This window comes from Erythrolamprus reginae, chromosome 9 (genome assembly GCF_031021105.1).
Source record: "Erythrolamprus reginae isolate rEryReg1 chromosome 9, rEryReg1.hap1, whole genome shotgun sequence".
Taxonomy (NCBI): Eukaryota; Metazoa; Chordata; class Lepidosauria; order Squamata; family Dipsadidae; genus Erythrolamprus; species Erythrolamprus reginae.
Genome location: NC_091958.1, coordinates 54,050,730 through 54,071,933, shown reverse-complemented (window position 1 = coordinate 54,071,933; position 21,204 = coordinate 54,050,730). Strand labels below are relative to the sequence as shown.

Sequence of the window (21,204 nt, the reverse complement as noted above, 5' to 3'; positions counted from 1 at the left end):
GAATCTCCTGGGAGGAAAGTGGGCCAGAAAAGGTGGGGAGAAGCCTCCGTGGGGCCTCCCTAGCAATCTCCTGGGAGGAAACAGGGCCAGAAAAGGTGGGGAGAAGCCTCTGTGGGGCCTCCCTAGTAATCTCCTGAGAGGAAACAGGGCCGGAAAAGGTGGGGAGAAGCCTTCGTTGGGCCTCTCTAGGAATCTCCTGGGAGGAAACAGGACCGGAAAAGTTGGGAATAAGCCTCCGTGGGGCCTCTCTAGGAATCTCCTGGGAGGAAACAGGGCCGGAAAAGTTGGGAATAAGCCTCCGTGGGGCCTCTCTAGGAATCTCCTGGGAGGAAACAGGGCCGGAAAAGGCGGGGAGAAGCCTCCATGGGGCCTCTCTAGGAATCTCCTGGGAGGAAACAGGGCCGGAAAAGGTGGGAAGAAGCCTCCGTGGGGCCTCTCTAGGAAGCGTTTCAGCATCTAGTTAATTTTTTTTTCTTTTAGAAAACCTTGCAAAGAAAACACTGCTGACTATATTGTCCATCATTCTTTGCGTATGATGGCCTAACGCCATTGGTCTTCTCCAGAGGTAGTCAAAGTTGGCTTTTCTATGACATGTGGACTTCAACTCCCAGGATTCCTGAGCTGGCAGGATTGGCTCGGGAATTCTGGGAGTTGAAGTCCACAAGTCATAGAAGAGCCAACTTTGCCTACCCGTGTCCTTCTCCGTACCCCTCTGGTGAGTCATCCAGGAGCCCTTGATGGCATGTCTGTTAGCCGACCCAAACCCATCTTCTAGGTATAAAAATACACTCTGGTCCAAAAGAAAGCGGACATCTAATTATGAGAGCCTTCCTAAAATATGAAGAGTTGTGCCTTGGCTAATCACTCTTCCCTTGGTTGACCTTATTTTGGCGAGTTGCGTATAATTGAAGAGTGTGCAGCATATTCTGTTTGAAAGAGACATAAGTACATTACTCCTCCATTAGATAAAAGGCTACTGTTATTCCAGCGTAGTGCCAGGATTCAAAGGAAAGTATATTAAGTCCTTATCAGCCTCATCTTAACTCTACAAGTTCAAAAACCATTATCAGATGACTAATTTTGCTAATAGGCTGCCTCTAGTACAGAAGATGAATGGAAATGAAATAAGCATTGATGCCGGACACTGTTGTTCTCCTTGCAATTAGTAGTAAGTAGCTAATGAAGCCTGGCCTGTATCCATTTCACTGCTGTCATCCCGGCTCTTCTCCTCATCTGTTTAGGCACAAAGAGACACTCAATGCCTGAATGGCTAGAAGTCAGCTCAGGTCCTGGTTGGTTCTTTGGTCCCTTTTGAAGTGCTGGGAGAATTGGAGTCAGGAAGGGGGGACGCAACAATGCTTGGGAATGAGAGACAGAGGTGAATGCATTGCCAAATTAAAACTCTCTTTCCTGGCCTTTCCTAATTTTACTCCATTCCAGTCGTTCCCCTGCTTTAAGATATGTACAGTATGTATGTATGTATGTATGTATGTATGTATGTATGTATCAGTGAAGGGCGACCAACATTTTTACTACCACACTGTGGCTTATGAAGGACGCCCTGCATTTTCTTTCAACATCTTCCAGTGCAAATTGGGTGCTCTGGGGTGGAGCTCCATTTTTTGCCACCTCACTGCGTTCCCCCCAATCTGGGAAGCAACCCATCCCTGGTATGTATGTATGTATGTATGTATGTATGTATGTATGTATGTATGTATGTATGTATAGTGCTACGTTAGAACCTGAGCATTGAATTTGGAAAGAGGCCACACATTCATTGAATATTTTACTGTAAGGAGAGAGGGGGAGGGAGAGAAAGAGAGAGAGAAAGAAAGAAAGAGAGAAAGAGAGAAAGAGAGAGAAAGAAAGACAGAGACAGAAAGAGGGAGAGACAGAGAAAAAGAGAGACAGAAAGAAACAAAGAGAGAGAGAGAAAGAAAGAGAGAGAGAGAGAGAGAGAAAGAGAGAGAGACAGAAAGAAAGAAAGAAAGAAAGAAAGACAGAGACAGAAAGAGAGAGAGAGAGAGAAAGAAAGAAAGAGAGAGACAGAAAGAAAGAAAGAAAGAGACAGAGAGAGAGAGAGAGAAAGAGAAAGAGAGAGACAGAAAGAGAGACAGAGAAAGAGAGACAGAAAGAGAGAGACAGAGAAAGAGAGAGAGAGAGAAAGAAAGAGAGACAGAGAGAGAAGAGAGAGAGAGAAGAGAGAGGTATTCTAATTCTAGAAATGAGATCCTTTCTGTATTCAGTCTGACGGGGAAAGTGGGTATAAATTGCAGGAAATAAATCATAAAAGTGGATGCCGTATAAAAAAAAACCATCCACATCCTTAAACCCGTCACGTTTTCCTGGTGCTCAGTGAATATGCAGGAAAATATCGATCGATTTGCAGTAAAATATGAATGCGAAGTTTTCCTTTAGTCCTTCATAATAATGGTGCCTTTTCATTTTTGTTTGTTCTAGCCAGCATTGCTGGTCTTTAGAAGCAAATGTTAGTCTGTTCTGAGGCCTCTTGGGAGCACCCTCTTTCAGTCTCCTAGGCCTGGAAGGGGACCATGGAGATCTTCTAGTCCAACCCCCTTCCCTAGGGAGAAGTCATTATTCCATCTCGGACAAACAGTTGTCCGATCTTTTCTCGACAGTCTTTAGCCCTCATAATTCCAGGAGGCTAACTGTTCCATTGATAAATCATTCTCAATATCAATAACAATAACAGTGTTGGAAGGGACCTTGGAGGTCTTCTAGTCCAACCCCCTGCTTAGGCAGGAAACCCTACACCACTTCAGACAGATGGTTATCCAACATCTGCTAAACAAACTTCCAGTGTTGGAGCATTCACAACTTCTGGAGGCAAGATCAATTGTTCTAACTGTCAGAAAATTTCTCCTTGTTTCTAAGTTGCTTCTCTCTTTGTTTAATTTACACCCATTGCTTCTTGTTCTACCCTCAGGTGCTTTGGAGAATAGCTTCACTCCCTCTTCTTTGTGGCAACCCCTGAGATATTGGAAGGCTGCTATCCTGTCTCCCCTGGTCCTTCTTTTCATTAAACCAGCCATGCCCAGTTCTTGCAATCGTTCTTCCTAGGTTTTAGCCTCCAGTTCCCTAATTATCTTTGTCGCTCTTCTCTGCACTTTTTATAGAGTCTCAACATCCTTTTTGCATCGTGGTGACTAAAACTGAATGCAACATTCCAAGTGTGGCCTTACCAAGGCCTTATAAAGTGGTATTTATAAGGCCTTCACGTGGTCTTGATTCTCTCCCTCTTTTGATGCAGCCTAGAACTGTGTTGGCTTTTTGGCTCCTATTTAAATGGTTGTCCACTAGGGCTCCCTGTTAGGAATTTTCCTCCCCAGTTCCAGGTTGGGTCTCCTTCTGAAGAGCTTACATCCATTGCTTCTCTTTTCTTCTCTGCTTGGTGAGAATTCAACCTCAGAAGACAATCACAAAGACTATACCAGATGGGTCTGCCTTGCTTTGGATTATGGGTTCTTTCTTTCCAAACCTCATAATCCTTCTTTAGCACTGACAGTGGTACCTATTTTGGGTAAGAAAACACACAAGTTCAGAGAACACCAAGGATCCCTTAGTAGTAGTAGTAGTAGTAGTAGTAGTAGTAGTAGTTCTCCTGCTCCCGCTCTGTCTTTCTTCCTCCTCTCCACAAACCCCACTCCTTACTAGCACTGACAATGTTACATAGTTTGAGTAATGAAACATTGGCAAGAAAACACAGAAGCTCAGAGAACACCAAGGTTCCCATAGTAGTAGTAGTAGTAGTAGTAGTAGTAGTAGAAGTAGTAATAGTTCTCCTGCTCCTCCTCCTTCTTCTCTTCCTCCTCTCCACAAACCCCACTCCTTAGTAGTGACAATGTTACATAGTTTGAGTAATGAAACATTGGCAAGAAAACCCAGAAGCTCAGAGAACACCAAGGTTCCCACAGTAGTAGTAGTAGTAGTAGTAGTAGTAGTAATAGTTCTCCTGCTCCTCCTCCTCCTTCTCTTCCTCTTCTCCACAAACCCCACTCCTTAGTAGTGACAATGTTACATAGCTTGAGTAATGAAACATTGGCAAGAAAACCCAGAAGCTCAGAGAACACCAAGGTTCCCACAGTAGTAGTAGTAGTAGTAGTAGTAGTAGTAGTAGTAGTAGCAGTAGTTCTCCTGCTCCTCCTCCTTCTTCTCTTCCTCCTCTCCACAAACCCCACTTTTTACTAGTACTGACAATGTTACGTAGTTTGAGTAATGAAACATCGGCAAGAAAACACAGAAGCTCAGAGAACACCAAGGTTCCCATAGTAGTACTACTACTACTAGTAGTATAGTAGTAGTAGTAATAGTTCTCCTGCTCCTCCTCCTTATCTTCCTCCTCTCCACAAACCCCACTCCTTACTAGCACTGACAATGTCACATAGTTTGGGTAATAAAACATCGGCAAGAAAACAAGCAAACTCAGAGAGCAACAAAGACCCCCCAGTTGTCCCCCCCCCAGTTCAAATCTGGGAAGATTAACACCGGTTCCACTTCTGTGGTATTTGCAGCGATGTTTTCTCCTCCTATTTTTTTTTAAATTGTTTTCTCCCGTGTGTATCCCAAATTATAATATCATTCCACTAAAGATGCAGAAGGAACCAAATTCACCATAAAGTTCTTTCTCGCCCTCTGCTTTGTTATAATAGATGTTTGCGCTGGTGATGGAAGGATTTGAAATATTTCGGTTCCTACTTCTAAATTGCATTAACTTATAATTTGGGGTTTTGTAATGCTAAGCTGCCTTAATGTATAGTGTCTGATGAGCTGGTTTGGATTTTCATTGGTTTAGACATAGTTTAATTTTCCTTCCCTTTGCAACTCTTTTATTGCGGTTCTTATTTTTAGCAATCTGTTATTATTCTCTTGTTCATGTAGGGAAATAATACTGTGTTTTCCCCAAATGAATAGCTCGAAGCAAAGCAATAACATATTGGTATTTTAATTTACTTATTAAATACACGCACTGAAATTTTTGAAAGGGAACACGGCGATGTTGGCAGGATTTCTTCACCCCCCCAGCCCCCCCCCCTTCTGCCCATCTTTTTTTATTTTTTCCTAAAGTGTCTGAGGATGGCATAAGCTAAATTATTTACAGTTTGTCGACTCACAAAAGAGAAGCCGATTTGGGTTATTTACTTTTCCGATAAGGAAAGAGGATTGAAAGTGTTATGATCTGCTGCTTTGTTAATTTCGTTTCTGTTCTGTCTGGGTTCCCCCAGACCTCAACACCAACTGGAAAAAACAGCCAGACACTCTGGTAAAAGCCAAAAGTATTTTATAGCTGGAAAAAATAAGCACAGAGGAAAACCTGTTCTTCCCAACAGACAGGCTATAATACGTTACAGCAGGGTCCTGATGTCCAGACAATACAGCAAGCTTCTTGCTGGCACACCCACCCCAAGGTTTCAGTAGTCAAAGGCACAAACCAGGATTCCAAGACGCCAAAGTTCACAGCCAGGTCCCACGACTCTCAAAGATAAAACTCCACAAGCCAGGAAGGGTGGGTCTGCCTTTTAGCCTTTCCCAAGAGCACCACACCCAAACCCAGCTGTTGCCTCTTTAATGCTGAAAGTACTTAGCCAATTGATTTCGTCTCTGAGTAGCTCTTCTTTGTCGCAGATCAATTATGGCTTGTGCATTTTCCTCTAAGGAATCCAGGCTGCTTGCTGGGGAGAGCTCCCCCTGGTGGGACTCTGGCTGTCCTCCCTCTTCTTCAGCCTGGGATTCCTCCTCCTCGTCTGTCTGCACCTCCTGTTCCTCAGCCTCTCCCTTTGAGCTGGAAACCGACAGAAGATCAGCCGTTCCCTGAGGGGCCTCAGACGGAACCACAACAGTTTCTTGTTCCCCAGTGGATGTAAAAAAATAGGGGGCTTTTTTTGGTGTTTTAAAAAAATAATACAGAAACTTGCTTGGACCCTGACAGCCTCTTTTGAAATTGCACGAAACTCATACGATTAAACAAAACATGAAAAGATTCTGCAAATAAAAGTCAGTGAGAGGGTGATAAAAATAGAAGTGCTTGGTGGTAGCCGGGCGGGGGGGGGGGGATTCGCTTTGCTTCCAGTGACAGGAAACTTCAAGTACAATATACATTGGGGTATCTACAATGAAATGGCCTGGAGCCCTGCCAGTCGTAATTGGGAGCAGAGAACAATAGAGATGGATCCCATCACCCATCAAACTCTCAAGTTCAATACAAATAATGGTCTGGGCGAACATTTAACTCCTGCGGTGCTACAACGGTCGCCCAGAAAGTAATGCATCACATTTTTTTTCTCAGCCTGCAGTAATGGTACGAATGCGAAACTTTAGATATACATTACTTGAATTGTCAGGAGTGTGTGTATAAATGTTGTGTTTCTTCAGATGGATAGCAGATGAATGCAGCTGCGAGAGCTATCATGGGCTTTCCCCAAAATGCCCATGTAACACCAACACTCCGCAGTCTGCATTGGTTGCCGATCAGTTTCCGGTCACAATTCAAAGTGTTGGTCATCACCTATAAAGCCCTTCATGGCACCAGACCAGTGTATCTACGAGACCACCTTCTGCCGCATGGATGCCAGCGACCGGTTAGGTCCCACAGAGTGGGCCTTCTCCAGGTCCCATCAACAAAACAATGTCCAGGGGAAAAGCCTTCTCTGTGGCGGCCCCGACTCTCTGGAACCAACTCCCCCCAGAGATTAGAATAGCCCCCACCCACCTTGCCTTTCGTAAGCTCCTTAAAACCCACCTCTGCCGTCAGGCATGGGGGAACTGAGATATTCTTTCCCCCCTAGGCCTTTACAATTTATGCATGTTATGTTTGTTTGTAGGGATGTTTGGTTTTACAATAAAGGTTTTTTAGTTGTTTTAGTATTGGATTTATATGATGTTTTTTATTACTGTTGTTAGCCGCCCCGAGTCTACGGAGAGGGGCGGCATACAAATCCAAAATAATAATAATAATAATAATAATAATAATAATAATAATAATAATAATAATAGCGTAGCTGCAGCAGTGTTTCGAAATGGCATCTGTAAATGATGTATGTTACAAGCAACGTGTCGTCATTGAATTTCTCCCTGCGGAGAAAGAAACTGTTGGGAACATTCACAAACGTTTGTGTAGAGTTGATGGAGAATCTGCAGTCGACAGAAGTACGGTTAGTCACCGGGCACAGAGGGGGAGGCCATTAGAGGTGATTCGCCCAGTGCAGAAATGGCTTGGTGACCAGAGCAAGGAGGGGTACCGACAGGGCCTACACACCCTTGTGTCTTGCTGGAGGAAGGCCGTAGAACAGGACGGAGATTACGTGGAAAAATAGGGAGTGTAGAAGAAGCATTATTCTTGCTTGTTTGTAAGTTTCATTGTGTTCAATAAATAATTGTTGAAGAAAAAAAATGTGGTGCATTGCTTTCTGGGCGACCCTCGTATTACTGTTTTCTGAGCTTGGTTGTTCGCTTGCAGATGTTTCATGAGCCAAACTAGGTAACATCATCAGTGCTAGAAGAGAGGGGATCTTGTGCGCCCCCTCCTCAAGAAGCCTTCCCCCTAGGCCATTACAAGTTATGCATGGTATGTTTGTGTGTATGTTTGGTTTTATAATAGGGGTTTGTAGTTGTTTTTATTATTGGATTGTACATGTTGTGTTTATTATTGTTGTTAGCCGCCCCAAGTCTACGGAGAGGGGCGGCATACAAATCCAATAAATTATTATTATTATTATTATTATTATTATTATTATTATTAATATTATTATTATCATCTCCCTCTTTGGTTTGCAGATGTTTCATTGTCCTAACTGGGTAACATCAGCAGTGCTATGCAAAATTAATTTGGGTAATGAAACATATGCAAGCAAACAACGCAACTCAAGAGCACTGAGGAGCAATCCTCCTCCTCCTGCTGCACTCCATAAAGCCCACTCCCTCCTAGCACTGATGGTGTTCCCTAGTTGGGTCATTGAACGTCTGCAATCTCGGAGACCACCAAGGGCCCCATAGTTCAACCCTGAGCTTTATTGGCATTTGACTCCTTGTTGGTCTTCCCGCTGGCTCCCACTTATGGGATTTGCTCCTCCCATTTGCAGGTGCTGATGCCTCCACCGACACCGCGACTCCTGTGATCGTAATCCCTCCGCACAACGCAAGCGTCGCCGTTGGGAGTAACGAAGCCGTCCTGGAGTGTCTGGCCAATGGCAGGTGAGGAAAACACGAGCTGCTCGGGAGAACAAGGGGAGCCTGAAACGGGAGAGATTTTCCAGAAGGCTGTGTAGATTTGGGTTCTCTTCATCCTATCCCCACAAAATTTGTGTGCGTGTGAGTCAAGGGGGAGGGATGGGGGGAAGGAGAGAGACAGGCAGAGACACAGAGACAGAGAGAAAGGGAGATGGAGAGAGAGAAAGAGACACACAGAGAGAGAGAGAGAGAGAGAAACAGAGAGAGAGAGAGACAGAGAGATAGACACACAGAGAGAAAGAAACAGACAGAGAGAGAGACAGATAAACAGAGATGGAGAGAGAGAGAGACAAACAAACAGAGACAGAGAGATAGATAGACAAAGAGAGACAGAAAGAGACACAGAGAAAGACAGAGATAGGTAGATAGATAGAGAATCAGAGACAGAGAGAGAGTCAGAGACAGAGACAGACAGAGACAAACAAAGATATAAACACAGAGAGACAGAGACAGACACAAATAGAGAGACAGAGAGAGAGACACAGAGAGAGAGAGAGACAGACAGAAACAGAGACAGCACGCGAGAGAGACAGACAGAGACAGACAGAGAGAGATAGACACACAGAGATAGATAGATAGATAGATAGATAGATAGATAGAAATAGAGACAGTGAGAGAGAGAGAGAGAATGAGAGAGAGAGAGAAACTGGGACAGAGAGAGAGGAAGGGAGGGAGACAGAGAGAGAGGTTTGAGTGGTCTTCGTTTTTACCCTAGCAGCAATGAGGACGAAAGGAAAATAATTACCGTAGATCAATTATTTGCACAGAAACTATTATGAAACAGACACCCCCCCCCCCCCCCGGAGATTTGTCTGGACCACCATTTGTGACAATTGACCAGAGTGCTAACAATTTTTTAAAATCAATAACGACTTCTTGTACGGTTCCACTTTTGAGGAAAAAATAAATGTTTGGAGAAGAGAAATCAAGGTATTGACTGCTGGGCAGCCGTTCTCCCTAAAATCATAAAAGCTGGGAACTGACATTCTTCCCTTCTGAATAATTCGAATATTTGGCCTTGATTCAAAGAGAGAAAAGAAGCATGTCGGAAAAATAATCCGAAATGCTTGGAGGGCCCAACCGATCCCCCTTTTTCTCCCTTCCAAAAGCAGAGGTTTCAATTGTTTCAATTATTTATAATTGAATTATAATGGAAGCATTTCTCAGTACAGATGTACCCCCTGAGTAGCATTTATTTTTTACCATCCTTCCCTTAGGCAAAACAAACCATTAGCATGAAAAAGTAAAATTACCATTATAATTAAACATGGTCGCTGCACCGTCATTTGAGCCGGCCCCACTGTTGGACAACATAAAAGAACAGCAGATGTCGAGAGACCCCAGTAACTCTTTGAACTTTCTCTGTATTTGCTTACGGAGACGCTACAGCAGGGCGGTCCACAGCCTTGGCAACTTTTAAGACCTGTGGACTTCAACTCCCAGAATTCCCCAGGGCAGGGTTTGGCAACCTTAAATACTCAAAGAGCCATTTGGACTCGTTTCCCACCAAAAAAAGAAAACACCGGGAGCCACAAAACCCTTTTGACAGCTAAAATGAAGATAACACAGCATATAACGGATTGCGGGAGTTTTGAACCTTTATGCTATGTATATTTTTTTTAAAAAAAACCTGTAGCATCTTGCATTTATGAAATCAATGATCTGCTGTGGAGAAAACATGTTTTTATTTCTGCATGCAACAAAAACATTTTGAATGCCGCAAAAAAATTGAAAAGTTCAACAAAGCACGTCCAATGAATGAATGAATGAATGAATGAATGAATGAATGAATGAATGAATGAATGAATAATGCTAATGTCATCGCTTAGAGCAGGGGTAGGCAAAGTTGTATATGTGGACTTCAACTCCCAGAATTCCCCAGGACAGGGTTTGGCAACCTTAAATACTCAAAGAGCCATTTGGACTCGTTTCCCACCAAAAAGAAAACACCGGGAGCCACAAAACCCTTTTGACAGCTAAAATGAAGATAACACAGCATATAACGGATTGCGGGAGTTTTGAACCTTTATGCTATGTATATTTTTTAAAAAAAAAACCTGTAGCATCTTGTATTTATGAAATCAATGATCTGCTGTAGAGAAAACATGTTTTTATTTCTGCATGCAACAAAAACATTTTGAACGCCGCAAAAAAATTGAAAAGTTCAACAAAGCACGTCCAATGAATGAATGAATGAATGAATGAATGAATGAATGAATGAATGATGCTAATGTCATCGCTTAGAGCAGGGGTAGGCAAAGTTGTATATGTGGACTTCAACTGCCAGAATTCCTGAGCTAGCAAATTGGCTCAGGAATTCTGGGAATTGAAGTCCACAAGTCATGAAAGAGCCACCTTTGCCTACCTCTGGCTTAGAGCAATAACGGACAGGTGATTTTCCCCCCTCCTCCTAGGCCCATTGAGAAATTAAGCATCACCTGGAAGAGGAATGGGAAAATCCTCCCTGCGACCAGCAGGATGGGCAGGCGTCTCGCCATCGCAAACCCAACTTCAGCCGACCTGGGAATGTACGTCTGTGAGGCAGAGCTGAGCGACAGCTCCATCGAGCCCGAAAGAGCAAACACCTTCTTGTCAATCCTGGGTAATGCTGCTTTTCCACCCCGCTTCTTCTTAAAACTGCAGTTTAATGTTTCCAAATGTAAAATAATGCACTTGGGGAAAAGGAATCCTCTATCTGAGTATTGCATTGGCAGTTCTGTGTTAGCAAAAACTTCAGAAGAGAAGGATTTAGGGGTCGTGATTTCTGACAGTCTCCAAATGGGTGAACAGTGCGGATCGGCGATAAGGAAAGCGAGTCGAATGCTTGGCTGCATAGCTAGTGGTATCACAAGCAGGAAGAGGGACACAACAATAACACAATACACTACAAATCTAATAATAAATTTGAAAATCAATTTAAAAAACATTAATAAACATAACCAGTGTTATAAAATCACCAACTACACAGTTGTACACATTCAACTATTCTATTCTATTCTATTCTATTCTATTTTAATTCCTCTTCTCTTCTCTTCTTCTCTCCTCTCCTCTCTTCCCTTCCATTCCCTTATTCTATTCTATCCTATCCTATCCTACCCTATTATATTATATACCACTCCATTCTTTCCTTATTCTATTCTATTCTATTCTCATTCCTCTTCTCTTCTCTTCTCCTCTCCTCTCTTCCCTTCCATTCCCTTCTTCTATCCTATCCTATCGTATCCTATTCTATCATATCATATTATATTATATACCACTCCACTCCATTCTTTCCTTATTCTATTCTATTCTATTCTCATTCCTCTTCTCTTCTCTTCTTCTCTTCTCTCCTCTGTTCCCTTCCATTCCCTTATTCTATCCTATCCTATCCTATCCTATTATATACCACTCCACTCCATTCTTTCCTTATTCTATTCTATTCTAATTCATGAGAGGTGTTCAGATAATTTTTTCCTTGTGCCAACCTTAGTCTGTTGTGATAGAGTCCCAACAAATTGTGACAGAGTCAAAAGAAACGTGAAGGTTGCTACAAACCCCATCCCTTTATGTATTCGGCTGCATTGAAACATTTAAGTCAAGCTGAAGTTCTTCCTTTTCTACCAGAGAGTGTTTCAGCCCCATCCTTTGCCTTATAATAAATTAAATCAAGGTTGGTTTTAAGTTCCTTTCCTCGTCCTTCCATTTCTCCCTCTCTTTCGCTCGTTCAAATTATTGCCTCTCTTTTATTTCGAAGAGCAGGAACCCATTTCCGTTATTTATGATTTGGATTAAAATCAGTTTATCCCACCCTCGCCCCCGCCACCTTGCAATTTTTATAGCAACTCATTTAATTTTTTTTCCCCTTCCCTGTACTGTCAGATCCTGCCTTTTGCAATGTTGCAAGCAATGTTTCTTCTCTTGCAGTTGGCACTTAAGTGGTGTTTGGATAATGTTGTTTTTAAAAAAAACAAAACCCACAAACAAACAGAGATAAAAGATACAAAAAATCACCACCACTTTGATAAGTAGCTTCTGCTTCTTTGTGTGCTGTGCTTTAGGCCTAATCTCAGTTTTATAGGGCTGCTTGATAAGCAAAGTTATGAACAGCATTTGCAATGTAAAAAGTAAGAAGAGAAGTCAATAGCACGCTAGCGATCAATTCCATCAAAGATGTTGAGACTCTAGAAAAATTGCAGAGAAGAGCAACAAAGATGATTAGGGGACTGGAGGCTAAAACATATGAAGAACGGTTGCAGGAACTGGGCCTGGCTAGTTTAATGAAAAGAAGGACCAGGGGAGACAGGATAGCAGTCTTCTGAGGTTGAATTCTCACCGAGCAGAGAAGAAAAGACAAGGGATAAGATAAGAAGCAATGGATGTAAGCTCTTCAGAAGGAGACACAACCTGGAACTAAGGAAGAAATTCCTAACAGGGAGCCCTAGTGGACAACCATTTAAATAGGAGCCAAAAAGCCAACACAGTTCTAGGCTGCATCAACAGAGGGAGAGAATCAAGACCACGTGAAGTGTTAATACCACTTTATAAGGCCTTGGTAAGGCCACACCTGGAATGTTGCATTCAGTTTTGGTCACCACGGTGCAAAAAGGAGACTCTATAAAAAGTGCAGAGAAGAGCGACAAAGAGGATGAGGGGACTGGGGGCTAAAACATATGAAGAACGATTGCAGGAACTGGGCATGGCTAGTTTGATGAAAAGAAGGACCAGGGGAGACATGACAGCAGTCTTCCAATATCTCAGGGCTTGCCACAAAAAAGAAGGAGTCAACCTATACTCCAAAGCACTTGAGGGTAGGACAAGAAGCAATGGGTGGAAACTAAACAAGGAGAGAAGCAGCTTAGAACTAAGCAGAAATGTCCTGACAATTAGAACAATTAATCCATGGAACAACTTGCCTCCAAATGTTTTGAATGTTCCAACATTGGCAGTTTTAAAGAAGAGACTGGATAACCATTTGTCTAAAGTAGTATAAGGTTTCCTGCCTAAGCAGGGGGTTGGACTAGAAGACCTCCAAGGTCCCTTCCAACTCTATCCCACTCCACTCTTTTTCTTGCAGCTTTGTTCCTTTTAATGTTATCCAGCTTGGCCTGTCATTCATTCATTCATTTATCCATCTATCCATCCATCCATCCATTCTTCTGGGTCCAAAGATGGGCTACAAAAATGGTGGAAGGTCTTAAGCATAAAACTGATCAGGAAAGACTTCATGGACTCAATCTATATAGTCTGGAGGACAGAAGGGAAAGGGGGGACATGATTGAAACATTGAAAGAGATTATGATCCCGCTATATAGAGCGCTGGTGAGATCACATTTGGAATAATATTGTGCTCAGTTCTGGAGACCTCACCTACAAAAAGATATTGATCAAATTGAACGGGTCCAAAGACTGGCTACAAGAATGGTGGAAGGTCTTAAGCCTAAAACTTATCAGGAAAGACTTAATGAACTCCATCTGTATAGTCTGGAGGACAGAAGGAAAAGGGGGGACATGATCGAAACATTTAAATATGTTAAAGGGTTAAATAAGGTTCAGGAGAGAAGAATTTTTAATAGGAAAGTGAACACAAGAACAAGTGGGCACAATCTGATGTTAGTTGGGGGAAAGATGAGGAGCAACGTGAGAAAATATTATTTGACTGAAAGAGTAGTAGATGCTTGGAGCAAACTTCCAGCAGATGTGGTTGGTAAATCCACAGGAACTTCAAACATGCTTGGGATAAACGTAGATCCATTGTAAGATAAAATACAGGAAATAGCATAAGGGCAGACTAGATGGACCAGGAGGACTTTTTCTGCCCTCAATCTTCTATGTTTCTAACAGACTCCCTACCTACACCCCCAAAAAATCAAATCACAACTTACGTATGTGCAAGTATGCCCAAGCAAACTGTGGAATAATTCATGAAAAACAGGAACTTTAAAACAGAAAAGCCTGCAAGGTTTTAATTGGCAAGGGAGCAGAATCCAGAGGAAAATAGACCCAAATTTAAAAACGGGAGCACTCGTATGAAAGGGATAATTCTTTCTAAGCTATCCTGAAGGTGTTTCTTGCACGAGGCTGCATTATTAAGCCCTGTTTTAGTAGCACTTAAAAACTTAATTATACTTGTCCATTTGTATACGTAAAACATATGCTGGGGACACAAGTAAAGAGCTGGTGAAAATTTTGGCTTTGGCAACAAAACATTTCTTGAACTAGTTTAGAATAAAAACTTTGGCTGAAATGGCTAAACGTTATTTGCACCGGGAATACCATCCACTGTGTATTTCATTACAAGTCTGGAAATGATATAAATGCTACATATGTAGACTTTCTTTCCTTGGGATAAAATCTTAAGTACAGTGTTCCCTCGATTTTCACGGGGGTTGCGTTCCAAGACCGCCCGCAAAAGTCGAATTTCCGTGGAATAGTGGTGCGGAAGTAAAAACACCATTTTTGGCTATGGACAGCCAAAAACTACCCCCACGCACCCTTTTTCAAGGCAGCGCAAGGAGCCGGGCTTGAAGTTGGGGGTGGGGAGCGATGAAAGTGCGGAGGCCAGCAAAGATTGTTTTGAATGTCGGCTGCCCCTGCCCCCCCCAGCGCCTCCGGCGCCCTCACCGCTACCGCCCGCCCGCCCGATCCACCCCTCTCACTGGCTTTCTTGGGACATGGGTCCTCCTGCAGCAGCGCTGGCGGCTACGGCTTCTCATCCTCCTCATTCGGCCGGTAGCCGCTCTGAGCGCTTTGAGAATGCCTGCCTCGCCCCTCTCACAGTCCCTTAGCTGAGAGCGCTTTCGTCCCAGCTATCAGCGAGGGGGCTGCAGGAGAGGTGGGGCAGGCGTTCTCACAGAGAGGGAGAGAGAGAGGGAGAAAGAGAGAGAGAGCAAGAGGGGGGAGAGTGGAAGGTAGAGAGAGAGAAAAAAATGATAGAAAAAGGGAGAAAAAAAGAGAAATGAGAAAATGATTGAAGCAGAGAATGACAGGAAAGAAAGAGAAAGAGAGAGAAGTGACTCTTGGTGATGACGTATGACGTCATCGGGTGGGAAAAACCGTGGTATAGGGGAAAAAAACCGCGGAGTATTTTTTAATTAATATTTTTTGAAAAACCGTGGTATAGCCGTTTCGCGAAGTTTGAACCCGCGAAAATCGAGGGATCACTGTACAGCAAAAAAAAAAAAAAAAGGAAATATGGGCTACAAAAATTGTAGAAGGTTTTAAGCATAAAGCCTATCAGGAAAGTCTTTGGAGAGGGGTGACATACAAATCTAATAAATTATTATTATTATTACTAAAGACTTCATAAACCCAATCTGTCTAGTCTGGAGGACAGAAGGGAAAGGGGGGACACATTCGAAGCATTTAAATATGTTAAAGGGTGAAATACGTTTCAGGAGCGAAGTGTTTTTAATAGGAAAGTGAAGACAAGAACAAGGGGGCACAATCAGAAGTTAGTTGGGGGAAAGATCAGAAGCAGCATGAGAAAATATTATTTGGCTGAAAGAGTAGTAGATGCTTGGAACAAACCTCCAGTAAACATGGTTGAAAATCCACAGGAACTGAATTTAAACATGCCTGGGATAAATATAGATCCATCCTAAGATAAAATACAGGAAATAGTATAAAGGCAGACGAGATGGACCATGAGGTCTTTTTTCTGCTGTCAATCTATGTTTCTACGAGGTAGAATTCTTGAAATAGGTCAAGTTGTGGAAAAGACTCTGGAATCTGAAGCAATCATTCCAAAAATCACCAGGCATTGGTCTCACCAGCGCGCTACACAGCGGGATCACCATCTCCCTCTTCCTGCTTGTTATACCTCTAGCTTTGCAGCCAAGCATTCTTCTTGCTTTCCCTGACCGCTCTGTTTCCCCATTTTGAGACTGTCAGAAATCATCTGTGCCATAGATTCCCCATCACTGTTTTAGACCATTGCTACACAACACTAAAAGATGCTTATTGGTCTTTACCACGCGCAGCTGTGGGCCACTCTGATCATTGCACGATTCACCTTGTACCTGCTTACAGGCAAAGACTTAAAACCACAAAACCAACAATTAAATCAGTGAAGATTTGGACTAAGGAAATTAAAGCTACAATCTATCTAGGTTCGCCATCACTGACCTAGGATCAATGAGAAAACCAGGGTCAGGGAAAAATCAAGCCGCCCACTTTGACGTTCCAATAATGTCTAGGGTTTGTTTTCATTCGACTTTTTATTTTTTGCCTCCTGCCCACAGTCAACGCCTCTCTATATATTAGTGTCTACTTAGGCATTGAAAGTCTATTATAGTTGAAAATTTATACTATTAAAAAGCTATAAATTGTACAAACAGCTAAGCGCATTGGTTTCACTCCGTAGGTTTAATTTTCTAGGAGATGCAATTTCTCGACACCTCTGTTGCAAAGAAGCCCTGAAAATCAGGCACTGAGGTGTTTTTTTTTAAAAAAAAAATTAATAGGAGGACATTACATATAAAATGTGCGGGAAGGTGGATCATAGGATCATTCTGGGTTTTTCCCCCAAGATTGCATGTGGATGTGATTTGGGTTTATTAAGCTAGTAATGAGGTAGTGCGTGTGACACACTTTCGATATTTGCTTGTGTCTTTTCCTGCCAGAAGCGAGACGGCGGCTCCGAAATGTAGGAACACACACACCAGCACAAATTCATTTCCGTTGAATTAATAACTACGAATTAAAATTAATTGCCTGTAAAATTAGGTATCCATTCATAAAATTAAATGACGCCCCCCCTCCACATCCATCAACTATACTCAGGCATCGGAGAAACCCCCATGCGCACATTTGGGAACACAACAAATCCATGCAACGTTCACACTCACATGCATTCCTCTCCCCCCCCCTTTTAGCAAAATCTCCCCCCTTGAAAAAAAAAACCCAACCCCACCAGGAGGAAGAGAGAGATGTGTAGGGAATGGAGGGGAGGAATAAAAATGGATGGAGAGGAAAAAATATTTAGACCAGAAAGAGAAATAAGGCCAATCAAATTTATTTGTTTTTGTTTGTTTATTGTTTGTTTTTTTGTTTATTTATGTATGTATGTATTTATTTATTTGTTTGTTTGTTTGTTTATTTATTTGTTTGTTTGTTTATTTATTTATTTATTTATTTATTTATTAGATTTGCATGCCGCCCCTCTCCGTAGACTCGGGGTGGCGCACAACACAATAAAACAGTTCATGACAAATCTAATAATTTACAATTTAAAATATTTTTAAAAACCCATTATTAAGCAAACATACCTACAAACATACCATACATAAATTATATAGGCCCGGGGGAAATATCTCACTTCCCCCATGCCTGACGACAAAGGTGGGTTTTGAGGAGTTTACGAAAGGCAAGGAGGGTAGGGGCAGTTCTAATCTCTGGGGGGAGCTGGTTCCAGAGAGTCGGGGCCGCCACAGAGAAGGCTCTTCCCCTGGGTCCCGCCAACCGACATTGTTTAGTAAGTTGATGGGACCTGGAGACGGCCCACTCTGTGGGACCTAATCGGTCGCTGGGATTTGTGCAGCAGAAGGCAGTCTTGGAGATATTCTGGTCCGATGCCATGAAGGTGGAGTGAAATTGAAGGTGGATGTTCATTCTACAAATTTGTGGGTTGGTTTCTGAACATTTCATTACCAGGCTGGGTAACATCTTCAGCAGAGTTTGGGAGGAGGTGTCAGTGTTGGCGTTCTTCTGCTTATAAGGGCTGGGTGTGGTCAGTGGCTCTTGTGATGGGGAGGTCGTGTCAGGTGAGGGTCTTGTGATGGGCAAGGCGTGAACCTCATTTGGCCCAGCCTCACTTGATACATCACAAGGCCTCCACAAGAGCCTCAATTCTACTTGACCTCCCATCACAAGACCCCTTACAAGATCCTCATAGGACCCTCATATGACCCATCCCCACCTAACCCATCACAAGACCTCCAAAAGACCATCACCTGACTTGACTTTCCATCTTTACTGAAAGAGTAGTAGATCCTTGGAACAAACTTCCAGCAGACGTGGTAGATAAATCCACAGTAACTGAATGTAAACATCCCTGGGATAAACATATATCCATCCTAAGATAAAATACAGAAAATAGTATAAGGGCAGACTAGATGGACCAGGAGGTCTTTTTCTGCCGTCAATCTTCTATGTTTCTATGTTTCTATCACAAGAACCTCATTTGACCCAACCTCACTTGAGCTATCTCAAGACCTCCACAAGACCCTTGCCCATCACAAGAACCTCACCTGATGTGACCTTCTCCATATGTGACCTCCCTATCAAAAGACCTACTGACCACACCAAGCCTTTATAAGCCAAAGAACACCAACAGTGACATCCCCTAAATTCCACTAAAGATGTAGTTACCCAGCCTGATAATAGAAACATAGAAACATGGAAGATTGACAGCAGAAAAAGACCTCATGGTCCATCTAGTCTGCCTTTACACTATTTCCTGTATTTTATCTTAGGATGGATCTATGTTTATCCCAGGCATTTTTAAATTCAGTTCCTGTGGATTTACCAACCACGTCTGCTGGAAGTTTGTTCCAAGCATTTACTACTCTTTCAGTCAAATAATATTTTCTCATGTTGCTTCTGATCTTTCCCCCAAATAACCTCAGATTGTGCCCCCTTCTTTTATTATTTATTAGATTTTATGTTCACTTTCCTATTAAAAACACTAATGAAATGCTCAGAAAAAAAACCACAAGCTCTGAGAACTAGCCTCCACCTTCATCCTACACCCAAACTACAGATATTCCTCACTGTTGCAAAGGATTGAAATTCCCCGGATGAGAAACAGGGAGGCTTCGTGCGTTTTCCAAGTCACGCTTTCAACTTGCAATTTCCAAAGACGTCTCTGCTTTTAGCAGAAATGTGTGTCACCACTTGCAACTCTTGTTCATCTTCTGCTTTGCAATACTTTTCATTCAATGGAAGATGTCGTCCACCACGGGGCTAAAAAAAAATGAAGGAAAAGAACATTGTTGTTTTCCTAACAGCCAATACAGTAATGGCCGGTTCTGTCCCTTCCAATTCTTTTGTGGTGGTTATTTTTTTTTTTTTTATCAATGTCATAGCTGTGGCTGGAATCGGTTTTGGCAGATGTTCACCGCTCGGAGAAAGATGAAGAACAAATGCTGGATCTCCCTTGATTTGAGCTGTCAATGGAAACAACTCATCCGGCTCTGCTAATGAACCTTCATCCCGTTTCACGAACAAGCAGTGGCCGTAGCAATTTGTGTTGGCCTTTGTGGCTCTTGACAAAGCCACAAGTTGAGAAAGGGAAGATGAATTTTTGCAGGCAACTCCTCGGAGACACAACTGTGAGGCTGCAAGAGAATGAAGTGATAAAGACGAAGGCGGAGGGTGGAGTCAAGTGAGGAATTGGCCTAGAATCATTGCATTCCCACAAACAGTCTGAATTCAACCGCTTTTCTTTTCCATTGATCTAACATCAATTTAGAAACATAGAAACATAGAAGTCTAACGGCAGAAAAAGACCTCATGGTCCATCTAGTCTGCCCTTACACTATTTCCTGTATTTTATCTTACAATGGATATATGTTTATCCCAGGCATGTTTAAATTCAGTTCCTGTGGATTTATCTACCACGTCTGCTGGAAGTTTGTTCCAAGGATCTACTACTCTTCCAGTAAAATAATATTTTCTCATGTTGCTTTTGATCTTTCCCCCAACTAACTTCAGATTGTGTCCCCTTTAGTGCTGACTATTAGTTGACTAGATTGTTGTGTATAGGCTACAGGTGACAAACCTATGGCACGGGTGCCACAGGTGGCACGCAGAGCTATATCTGCTGGCACATGAACCGTTTCCCTAGCTCAGCTCCGATGAGCATGTATGTGCCGGCCAGCACACGCGCTCTTTCAGCACCCAAGGAAAAAAAAGTTCGCCATCACTGCTCTGTGATATCCCCAAATTGTTTCCGTTCTTTCCTTAATTTTGCTTAACACTCGCTTCAGATCCTTTTCTTTAGTTCGGTTTGATGGTGGCCAGTGTTATCGATTCAGGATGCTCCCCTTGTTTCCAAGGATAAATGTGAATAGCAAGTGAAGTCTCCTTTGATTAGACAAGCCAAAAGGAGCGAGTCTTCCTGCTATCGGAACCTTAGCGGTGCAGTGGTTAAAAAGCAGCATTGCAGGCTGACTCTGCCTACCGCCTGGGGTTCGATTTCAACCGGCTCAAGGTTGACTCAGCCTTCCATCCTTCCAAGGTGGCTCAAATGAGGACCCAGATTGTTGGGGACAAGAGGCTGACTCTGTAAACTGCTTAGAAAGGGCTGTAAAGCACTGGGAAGTGGTATATAAGTGGTATTGCCCTTCCTTCCTTCCTTCCTTCCTTCTGAGATGGGTCAAATGACCCAGATTGTTGGGGACAAGAGGCTGACTCTGTAAACTGCTTAGAGAGGGCTGTAAAGCATTGGGAAATGGTATATAAGTGTAACTGGTATTGCCCTTCCTTCCTTCCTTCCTTCCTTCCTTCCTTCCTTCCTTCCTTCCTTCCTTCCTTCCTTCCTTCCTTCTGAGATGCGTCAAATGAGGACCCAGATTGTTAGGGGCAAGAGGCTGACTCTGTAAACCGCTTAGAGAGGGCTGTAAAGCACTGGGAAGCGGCGTATAAATCTAGATACTATAGCTATAACTCTGGAGGGTTATAGGGATTTATTTATTTTATTTATTTATTCGGGTTTTTTTTTATGCCGCCCTTCTCCTTAGACTCAGGGCGGCCAACAACATGTTAGCAACAGCACTTTTTAACCGAGCCAGCCTAGTGCCCCTACAATCCGGGTCCTCATTTGACCCACCGCGGAAGGATGGAAGGCTGAGTCAACCTTGAGCCGGCGATGAGATTTGAACCGCTGACCTTCAGATCTACAGTCAGCTTTTTAATGGCCTGCAGTACTGCACTCTACCTGCTGCGCCACCTCGGCTCTATAGGGACCACATGAAATTGGGG

At 42.9% G+C, this 21,204-nt stretch overlaps 1 protein-coding gene across 4 annotated transcripts in view; it reads left to right on the top strand.

The window, feature by feature from the left end:
- Positions 1-21,204, top strand: part of SDK1 (sidekick cell adhesion molecule 1) — a 601,127-nt gene that overhangs the window by 304,658 nt on the left and 275,265 nt on the right. For all 4 annotated transcript variants that reach the window (XM_070761314.1, XM_070761317.1, XM_070761313.1 and 1 more), the window contains exons 6-7: positions 8,097-8,208; positions 10,659-10,846. In XM_070761314.1, the coding sequence (XP_070617415.1) occupies positions 8,097-8,208; positions 10,659-10,846 (300 nt within the window). The remainder of the gene's footprint in view (positions 1-8,096; positions 8,209-10,658; positions 10,847-21,204) is intronic.